The sequence below is a fragment of the Dryas octopetala genome, chromosome 7 (assembly GCF_963921425.1).
Source record: "Dryas octopetala chromosome 7, drDryOcto1.1, whole genome shotgun sequence".
Lineage (NCBI taxonomy): Eukaryota > Viridiplantae > Streptophyta > Magnoliopsida > Rosales > Rosaceae > Dryas > Dryas octopetala.
The window spans coordinates 3,905,188-3,915,962 of NC_141372.1; the positions used below are offsets into that span (position 1 = coordinate 3,905,188).

Genomic DNA, 10,775 nt, shown 5'->3' on the forward strand with positions numbered 1-10,775 from the left:
GCTCAATAATTAATTTTTCTTTTCAAACTTTTCTATTTGCCCAAGGTAAAAGGTAAAAAATTTGTGATTTTTTTTAATTCCATGATTCATTATATGATGTAAAGATAAATTTTTGAAACTTATGATACGGGTGTATTGATTAAATGTATGGGCCTGAATAGCAATCCACACATGCCATGCTAAACCCGGTTCGATCGAAAGGGTCCGGTCCACATGTAGCAAGACCTACACTCAACTTCGGCGCTTAAACCCTCAAAAACCTAAACTTGTTTACGCATCGCCTTCTCTTCTCTTTCTGATGCCCCTCACATCATCTCCCTCACACTGCTCTGACAGTCACTCATACAACCACAAACTCAGAAGAACACCAAGCCCTAATCTATAAACCCTAATCTTCTGCAGGGCTGCGCGAACATGCTCGAAGCTTACAGGAACAGCTCAATCGATTGGAAGCCGTCTCCGGTAGTAGCCCTAGCCACCAGCGTCGACGACTCTCAGGTCGCCGCAGCTCGCGACGACGGCTCGCTCGAGATTTGGCTCGTCTCTCCCGGCTCTGTCGGCTGGCACTGTCAGCTGGTACAATAGCAACTGCACGCACTTTTTCCATAAATGATGTTTTCAAATTTTAATTATTTTTCAATCAATTATTGGCTTCACACTGATAGATAGGAATACCAATATTTGATTTGTTTTGTGCTCAGACGATTCATGGAGACCCTGAATCGAGAGCCTCGTCGCTTATTTGGTGTCGGGCTGGCTCGAATGGCTTGCCTTGTGGTCGGTTGTTCTCATCGAGCATAAATGGCTCGGTTTCGCAATGGGATCTTTTCCATTTGAAGCAGAAGGTATGATTTTCTGTTTGTAATACTATAACTCACTATTGCTGACTGGAAGCAGGGGATACACTTCCATATAGCTAAAATAAATGTTTACATTGTTTACCTTCTACGCCATACTTTAAGCTATTAGTGATAATAAACATTTTCAAAGTCTGTTTTTCTAATCTCGAAATGCTTGTCATGATGTGTAATGGATTATTAGACGCGGTGACTAAGATTTGCTTTGCATTTGTAGACCGTGTTGGAATCTATTGGGGTCTCAATCTGGCAAATGGCTGTGTCACCGTGTGTTAATGATACAGAATCGAAGTCCCACCCTGTTGGAAATGGGTTTCTAAAGGCTAATATTACTGAAGGGGATGGTTCGGAAACCAGTGATAGCGAAGATGATTCCGACTCAGATGAGATTCATGAGCAATCAGTTGTTGAGGACCCGCGCATAGCATTAGCTTGTGATGATGGTTGTGTGCGAATTTACAGTATTATTGACACAGATGAGTTTGTTTACACTAAATCGTTACCCAGGGTCAGTGGTGAGAATCTACTCCCCTTTGTCATTCTATCTCTTGGAATTTTGCTCTCTTTCCCTGAGGAGGCTCTCTTTTTTCCTTGTTTTAAAGCTTTTGGTCATGTTGTATTTTCAGGACGTGTTTTAAGTGTGACATGGAGTCCTGATGCAAAATTTATATATTCAGGGAGCAGTGATGGGTATGTATGAATGTGTAGACCAACTGTGCTTGTTGTGATTCTTGTGAACTTAAGTCAAGCATAAATTTCTAGACTATTGTCATTTTGATCATACATGTGATGACCTTTTCTTTGGGCAGAATTGTAAGATGCTGGGATGCTAAATTGGGCCATGAGATCTACAGGATTACAGTTGGACTCGGAGGTTTGGGTAGTGGACCTGAACTCTGTGTGTGGTCATTACTTTCTCTGAGGTAAAATTGGGCGGCATCTTTATAATTTTCTGCAGCTTATGATACTGATTTTCTGTTCTATTTCTGTGTCAATTGGGGTTTAGCTTCTGAAATGCCCTTTCTAAAAATTGAGTTCTTTGTTTACACCAGGTGTGGGACCCTAGTGAGTGCAGACAGTACCGGCAGTGTTCAGTTTTGGGACAGTCAGCATGGGACTCTATTGCAGGCACATTCTTACCACAAGGGTGATGTGAATGCTCTGGCAGCATCTCCCAGCCATAGTAGGGTGTTCTCTGCTGGTTCTGATGGTCAGGTACAGGGTTTTGCTCTTTTTTCAGACAAAAATCATAGTTTTGAGTTGATACTCTGCTGTTCTAGGAAATTCAAATTTGGTATATATATCCAGTGTCTCTGTATGTTAGTCATAAACTGATGATTAGTAACAAGATCAGTCTCTTATTATTCTTTAACATCTTGAACTATTAAATGGAAACAGATGGAAATTAGAGACTTCAAACTCACTTATAAAATTTTTTAAGACGTTTTGAGCTAAGATTGAGGTTTTTTGGCTCACAATTCAATTTTTATTATGGTTCTTTGGTTTTTATTTGCTAATTTTACCAAGGAATATGTACTTCTTATTCAACCTGATGGGTCAACTACCACTACATCAATGTCTGCTATTTGTTTGGTAGGTTATTCTTTATAAGCTCTCTAGTGAGACAGTCGGATCTAGTGATGAGAAGTCTTCCACTGATGTGATGAAGAAATGGATCTATGTTGGTTATATAAGAGCTCATACACATGATGTTAGGGCTTTGACGGTTGCTGTACCAATCAGCAGAGAAGGTCTGTCCATAACTTATGCAATGTTTCATGCTTTGCTTTGTTGCATTTATTATTTCAATCTTGCCCTTTTCACACATAACACCAGGTCATGTTTGCCTGTTTTCAATTGATCTATGTTCTTTGTATCTTGTTATCTGTTTTCTAGTTCTTAAATTGAATTATACTTTGATTGGCAGATCCCTTGCCAGATGAAGGGATAAAAAGAGCCCGTCGTAGGGAAAAGCCTGTTAATTTCAGCTATCATAAATGGGCACATTTGGGTGTTCCCATGCTTATCTCTGCTGGTGATGACACAAAGCTCTTTGCCTACTCTATTAGGGAGTTCACGAAGTTCTCTCCTCATGATATCTGCCCTGCGCCTCAGAGAGTATCCATTCAACTGGTGCTTAATACAGCATTCAATCAAACATCATTGCTTCTTGTTCAAGCTTCTCATTGGTTGGATATCCTGTGTGTTCGTGCAAAAAGTGGTGCCTTTCCGGATATGGCTCGTGGCCCTTCAGGGGGCCTAGCCTCAACAGATCTCCTGGCTCGAGTTAAGACTAAGGCATCTCGGAAGATCATTTGCAGCGCCATTTCTAATACAGGGGAGCTTTTTGCTTATTCTGACCATGTGAAACCTAGCCTATTTGATTTGAAGAAGTGTAAAGTTGGCAAATCTGCATTGACTGTTAATAAAAGGCAACTTCCTATGAAACTTCCATTTGCCCATTCAATGGTTTTTAGCTTTGATTCTTCCCGCTTGATGATAGCAGGGCATGATAGAAGAATATATGTAAGATGTCCCTTTTTGTTGCTCTATTTTATTTATTTGTTTCATTACTTTAGTTCATCCATCCTACATTTTATTATGCTTCCTCTTTGAAGCAAAACTTTTTGGGGGTTTGACTGTAAAAGGTTCATTTCTTGGTGACTAATGTTAAGTTCAGAAGGTGCCACATACCTTGCTTTCGCTCTGGATTTGTCATTAACTTTGTAGATAAACATACTTTCTCACTCAACTGATAGCTTTTTTCAAGGTTTAGAGCTTGAGTAAGTTGCAGTTCACAGATTTTTAAGTAATTGCTGAGGGCTATAGGCAGCACTGATTTTCATGATTTTATTTCTTTCTTTTCTTTTCATAAGCATATGGGAAACAGGCGGGTACCTATTACATAGCTGCTGTTGTGTGAATTTTTTTGGAACTTATTTCCTGTTGGTTGTTGGAGTTGACATCTGTAACATAAATTTGTGTATATATACATTATTTTTATTGCCAAAAACAATATGATTTTTAAGCAATGCTTAATGCTTGTGCCTTTGAATCAAAATTTATCAGCATTGCCTTAAATTTTAGGTGAGGCTAAAAGAAACGCTAAAGAGCTTTGATCATTTAGACTCTTAAGACATATTGGACAGTCACTTATCAAAAATAAAATAATTAATGAATAAGATTGGACAGTCTCTTTATATTGCATTCACCATCTAATCATTATGCAGCTTCTGTTTCTTGACTTATTTTGGATGCTTCAGGTGGTGGATGTGGGCAGCTCAGAACTAGTACACATGTTCACTCCTTGCCGTGATTTACATGATCAAGAATTACCACCTAGCGAGCCTCCAATAACAAAAATGTTTACCAGTTCTGATGGGCAGTGGTTGGCTGCCATCAACTGCTTTGGAGATGTCTATGTATTTAATCTGGAGATACATAGGTATGAAACTATGCCAGATTCTTTTCACCTGGCATCTGTACTTGATTATAAACTCTCTTTTTAATGTCTACTGAGCAATGTGCTATTCTGACTCATTTTATTCTTGTAAAACAGGCAGCACTGGTTCATTTCAAGACTGGATAGTGCCTCTGTGACAGCTGGAGGCTTTTCTCCACGAAACAACAATGTGCTTGTACTCACAACATCTTCAAATCAGGTATATGCATTGGATGTAGAGGAGAGAAAATTGGGAGACTGGTCGAGACAGCATACATATGTTCTGCCCAAGAGATTCCAAGAATTTCCAGGCGAAGTTATCGGGATCTCTTTCCCACCCTCTACAAGTTCATCTTCTGTCATTGTTTATAGTGCCAGGTGCTCTCCTCTTTCCTTATTGGTGTGGATGTGTGATTTGTGATTATTTCTATAGCTTTGAACATCAGAAGTTGCTAATAGGACCAAAGAAATCAAGTTAAATAACAATCCATGGTTTCAATGTCCAAAGGCAATGTGAGCTGGGTTCAAACCCAGCTTTTACATTGAGAGGGTATTGCAATAAGTTGCTGTTCCCAACCCTGTAGTTAAATCTTGGAGTTACATGTAGGAATGATATATCATGCCACCATTGCTTTTGCTTAACATGGGTCCCTAGGTAGCCACAGAGGCTGAGCCATATGCCTGGTGTGCCTATGAGAGCATGGCAATGGAGTGCTGTACCATACTGTGACCAGATCAAATATAAAGATGTTTAACCTTATTATGTAGGACTATTATGGTTAAGCCCTGTTTATCCCCTGATATTTGCAATGTGCTTAATGGGTTCTGCAGCAAATATTTTTTTGGGGCTATCATCTGTTATCATATATACCTAATAACTAAAGTTCTTTTATGCTTTAGGGCAATGTGCTGGATTGACTTTGGGATGCCGATTGATCGAGATGATGAAAGTGACATGATAAATGGCCAGGACCCAACATTGAAGAATTTGAAAAGTAATTCCATTAACGGGAAACTAAAACGAAAAATGACAGACAGCCAAACTAAGAGTAAACTCATTGGTAGGAAGAATTTTGAATTTTTTACGTTTAGAGATCCAGTTTTATTTATTGGACATCTTTCCAAAAGTTCCCTCTTGATGATAGACAAACCATGGATGGAAGTGGTTAAAACTTTTGACTCCGCACCTGTACACAGACATATTTTTGGGACATAAGAGTATGTGTCAACGAGGGTTTAGCCTTATAGGGAGATCAAATGTGGCAATCAATCTCTTATATGTTGCCATACCTTTATTTCTTTGGTCACTGGGGGGGCTAAAGCATGTTGTGTATTGTATTCTTCAAAATTTTCCTGTTAACATGTTAAAGTAGTTTTTTTGTCTTCCAATTCTTTTTAATCTATCTAAATTCCTGTATTTGAGGTACTTGATCTTTTGCATTTCTGCCCAATAATACACTCTAAAAGTTGTACATGATGTGTTCGTCCATTTGATTGCATAAGGAATTGGAAAAATAACGCTTATGCTGTTGTGTTCCAACTGTATCAAATTTGTAGAATGTAGAGACTGAGTTGCCATAATCTGTTTGTTTCTTTCGCTTCTTTTCTAATCTGAGGATTCAAACTTGGACCTCTTCTAGTGATCAAATCGCAAGTCACTTTTTCATATAGGAAAATGAGGGTGCTGTACATGTACGAGATGGTGCTTTTTGATAACTTCTAATTCTCAGTTTTACTCTTTTATATGGCAATGATAGGTCCATGTGCCATTGATGGTGACGATTCTATTTTTGCTTCAGTCTTAAATTTTTGTTCCTGCGTCATTGCGAATGCTCAACAACTTTGTTCTTTTCTCCATAATAGTTTTGGGCCTTTTGGCATACGAGGCAATGGCGTAATAAATATTGGACAAAGTTTTAACTCTGCAATCTGCAGAGAGTAAAAAGAACTAATAGTAATCATGTTTTTGCTAAGCCGTGAAGATGAAACACAAAATACTGGTAATAACAACTGGTAATGGGATTAGGAACTTCATTAGGATTTTTGGTGCTGATTGAATCAAGAGGATACTTAAAGAGTACGAAAAGCAAATTAAGAGAAGGGATATTTTCTCCTGTCTTATGTTTCCAAGATGTCAATATATGATAATGAGAAGGTTACCCTAGAGAATCCAACATGTATTCTCATATATGTTCTGTAATCTGCCTGCCAAGCATTTATTAGGCATGCATGTATATAGTTTTGGTAATCTTCTATTTAACTGTACTTGATAATTTCATATGAACAAGTAGTACAACAAAGGAGGATCCACCAGACAGGGAGGTGCATGGTCTTGTCTTTTCCACTTTTCTTACAAAAAAAAAAAAAAAAAAAGATGAAAATCAATTAAAATTTAAGTCGCTTTCCAAGATATGGTGTGCTAAATTTGAGGATGGCAACCCCTCACTAAAATGGTTTTCAAAGAACTCTCCAAAACAAATTCAATAATTGCACCCAATATATAATTTACGGATCATATGCTTAGTGGGTAGCTATCAGAGGGTGGTGGGGTGCCTCTTTTGGTTGAAAATGAAGCTTACCTTTTCCTTCCTTCCATCAAAGAAATTGTCTTTTTCGAGCCCTAGATTGGCTTGCAGTGCCAAATTTTAATTTTTACCCACCTAGAAGTTGTTGTAAGCTAGGCTGGCAAGCTGAAGAAGAATAAAGTGGGTCATTTATTGCTCTTTGGCTTTCGGCCTTTGGAATGCTTAATCATGGACTCTCCTTGTAGTTATATGTGGGTGGTGGGTGGGTGCAAATAGTTATCTGCTTATCAATGGAAAATGCAGAAACCCTCAGCTTTTGAGAGGACGACAACTCTTTCTACAATAAGTTTTACTCGTTTTAATCTTCACCCTTGTTTACCAAATGTAATACATTATTATTCACACTCTCAGTTTATATTTGCACGCTTTAAAATCAACATTTTATCACTTTTAAAACACTCAAATAAAGTTTACTAAAAGGTAATTAAAGAGTGAATAATATTGTCCGTATTAATAATATGTTTGGGTATTTTTTTCTGGGTCCATATCCTTATTAGCATGGACCAAATTTGAGGGGAGGTTATAGTGGCTTAATGCATGTAACACCGGAGGAGAAGTTTTTAAGTTTAACGGTTCTATACAATATTTTTTTTAATCATATAACTAATATGTAATAAGTGAATGTGAGAAGAGCGTTGTATACATTCATTGCATCTAAAGATTTTTCCTAAAGAAGACCCACAAGTTACTTACTTGATTATTGTTGATGACAAAACAAAATCAAAGTCTGAAAATTTATTAATATTTTATGTACTCAGGTTGTTTCCCACTGCGTTGACAAGAAGAAATAAAATTTAAAGATTAAATTGGAAAGAAAGAAAGGGAAAAAGTAAGGAACAACCGAACAAGATCCTTAGAGATCTAATTGCCTTTATCTTTTACATTGTTCCCAAGTCTCTCTCCAAAACTGCAGCAGAGGAAATAGTTCATTCCCATCATAATCAATGCATATAATATCACTCTCAGCTTCCTCCCTGGAAATCACCTGTGCAAAAAAACAGGACACAAGTTTGGTACAATTGGAAGAGTCAAATCCTTGTTTCCTTTTGGGAGTTTGATGGGAAAAAAACCATTAATTCAAGAAAGAATATGCAGGGTGTCACCTGGTTTTTGTGAAGCTGGATTTTTAGATAGAGATGACTTCAAGAAACCAAAGTGCTGAAGCAATGCAGATTTCCCCTGTAAGAATTCAAAATTGGCACCACATTTATGAGACGACTGTAAGCAGATGATAGAATGAAAATGGAAAAAGACCAGAGAATTAGGAGTGAAAAAAAGAAAGACCTTCATATGTGTTGCAGAGAAACCCTCAGAGTAATCCAACACCTTCTCCATTGAAGATTCATCCTTGGAGAGAGTCAATTTTTTCTGTAAAACAAGAATCATTATGTAAATCACCACTGACCCAACACACAAATATGTGCATTAATTATAATGTATAAGACTAACAGTGCATATTAGTTCTATGAGACTGATTAAATTTGCCTTAGAGTAGTAGTTGAGGACTGGGGAGCTAGCAGTGTCATCTAGATGTTGTTCTCTGCCACTTGCTTTGCTCTTGTTCTTTTTGCTGGTCTTGTTGGCCAATTTGGGAGCCCAAGAAACAGAAAAAGAACACCCATCTTCATATAAGCAGTGCTCATCTTCATGGTAATGTGGAGGTCCAGAAGAAGCATCAGACACCATGGATAGATCCTCTTCTTCTTCCTCTTCCTCCATCTCCACTTTTGCTTTTGTTCCCGCATAATCAACAAAACCACCAGCCTTCTGAAACTGACTTCCAGAAAAAGAGGATTGGTCTAAGTAATGTGTCCAGCCAGATTCACACCCACTATTGAATTGTGATGGTGATGGTGATATATTCATCTCCACACCCCTCCTTCACCAATCAAACAAACTACAGAGAGAGCACAAAAAAAGGTGCTGTTATTTAGGCTCCAAAGGACTCTCTAACAGTGTGATGAAAGAGAATGAGACTTTGCAATGCACTAAGCTGCTCTCTCTCTCTCTCCTCTTCTTTCTCTTTATGTTGCTCTTCTTCTTATATAAATACAAGCTAGAGGGAGGAAAAAACCAAACAAATCACATTCAAATCCTAGACTACATTTGTCCTTTGCTCTATCTTTTGGGGCCTTCTTATTTTATCTCTTTGTGGATGAATCAAAATTGCCAGTTGGCTTTGTGTGTGGGAGAGAGAGAGAGAGAGAGAGAGAGAGAGGAAACAGTAGCAATTGGTAATAGACGTGATAAGGGAAGCAGTTATCGTTTTTATGTACAATTGTAGCAATAACCAGCTTGTTTGTACTTCCAATACTAACACAGTGTCATCACATATCTGCCCGCATGCTTCTTGTTATTCTTCTTCATTCTTCCTTTTTCCCCAGAAAACATGACCACAATTGATAATGAGTAATACAAAGCCTGGCCTTGCCTATAGCCTACCCTATAGCCCAAAATTTGTACAATCCTAGCCTATAGGATATGAGACTGAAACAATTAGGTAAATTAAACAGTAAGCGTAACCACTGTTTTAATATCATGTTTCCTTCCAAGTCTCCAAGCTTCATTTTGTTAGCATTGACAAACCAAAATTGGGAAATACTGAAGAAACTGAGTCCTAATGGTTTAATTGCCATAACAATGGGATTGAAATAAAAAATTCCCTCCTGACCCCATGCTGATAAAGCTCACTTACATAAATCAGTCAACAAAACATGCTCTAACATATCTTTGACCCAATGACCCTTTTGGTTCTTGACCACATTTCATTTGGAGACTTGACTAGGTCTTCAAAGACAGTCCACACTGGAGACATTGGTGCTTGACAACAATTCTTTGAGACTTCCAAAAAAAAAAAATTCCAACCAAAACCAACCTACTAAACTCATAGAATCTTACACAACATAAAAAGGACACAAAATTAATCAGTCGGTGAAGAAATGGAAAATAATAAAATGATCGATGTTGCTTAAGTACATTATAGGTGTACAATTGAATATATGCTGCATTTGCTTGGCGACAAAACCCTTTTCTTAAAAGGTAGAAATCTGCTCGAATACTTCCAACATATATTTTCTTGGGCCCTGCTGATAATGCCCAACAGTAATTGCCATATGTATAATGGTGTAAAAAAATTAATGTCGGATCAAAAAAGAAAATGTATATGTCATTACATGTACTGAATCTTCCATTCACACTCTGTCTTCAACTTTAGTACTTAGCATCATTTTATGAATGTCTGTATTTCTGCTGTAAAAATTGCTTTTTCTATGAATATTTTTACATGGGAAATGTAAGTTTTGAAACCAGGTTGAAGCAATGATTATGAATTGTTGGTTGGTTTGTGGGTCCGAAAAAGTTTGTGGTTGGATTCATCAACCTGCTTTCGCAATATGTTAATTGGGAGAGTAACGATTGTGATGCATATATACATAACATGCATACACGTTTTTTCTATTAAATATGACAGGTTTATCTTTTTTCATTTTAAGATATAGATTTGAAACCGTCTAATTAGTGTGTATGCAATACGAACTTCTGCACCAAAAGTCTCTTTTACATGATAGAAGAAGGGTGACAAATTTTGGGATATGAGAGCCCTTAAATCAAGGGAAAAAGCCAGTGGGAATGTGGCATATATGAATCAATGATTATGAATTGTGACCCTTTAGAAGGATCACGGGGGCTGATGTGTGTATCTTTGTCTGACTAACACCGGTGGCAAATTCTCTAACTTGATGAGCACATGCACTTTTTATTGCTTGTGGACCTTCCCCTAATTCATCATCCACAATTTATGTACCAAAGCTTTATATATATCAATTGGGGTTTTTGGCGTTTTTTCTTTCATTTAAAGGGTCCCAATTCTTTTTCCTCCTCAAATTATGTACT

The 10,775-nt window shown here is 37.6% G+C and overlaps 2 protein-coding genes across 3 annotated transcripts; one reads left to right on the forward strand and one right to left on the reverse strand.

Annotated features, from left to right (window-relative positions):
• Positions 1–284: 284 nt before the first annotated feature.
• LOC147278641 (transducin family protein / WD-40 repeat family protein) lies at positions 285–5,773 on the forward strand. Its single transcript, XM_086250370.1, has 11 exons — positions 285–576; positions 702–845; positions 1,075–1,372; positions 1,484–1,547; positions 1,667–1,780; positions 1,910–2,072; positions 2,455–2,608; positions 2,785–3,383; positions 4,121–4,302; positions 4,417–4,677; positions 5,200–5,773. The coding sequence occupies exons 1-11, from the start codon at positions 415–417 to the stop codon at positions 5,513–5,515; spliced, it is 2,457 nt and encodes an 818-aa protein (XP_086106496.1). The 5' UTR covers positions 285–414; the 3' UTR covers positions 5,516–5,773.
• A 1,869-nt stretch (positions 5,774–7,642) lies between these two features.
• On the reverse strand, positions 7,643–8,885 carry LOC147278642 (protein SOB FIVE-LIKE 5-like). 2 transcript variants are annotated; one of them, XM_086252388.1, is made up of 4 exons: positions 8,370–8,885; positions 8,169–8,252; positions 7,988–8,063; positions 7,643–7,869 (listed from the first exon to the last, which is right to left on the reverse strand). In XM_086252388.1, the coding sequence occupies exons 1-4, from the start codon at positions 8,748–8,750 to the stop codon at positions 7,847–7,849; spliced, it is 564 nt and encodes a 187-aa protein (XP_086108514.1). In that variant the 5' UTR covers positions 8,751–8,885; the 3' UTR covers positions 7,643–7,846. The 2 variants fall into 2 exon arrangements, with proteins under 2 accessions (XP_086108514.1, XP_086108513.1); XM_086252387.1 differs by lacking the exon at positions 7,643–7,869 and having other exon boundaries at positions 7,962–8,063.
• Between the last annotated feature and the right edge of the window lie 1,890 nt (positions 8,886–10,775).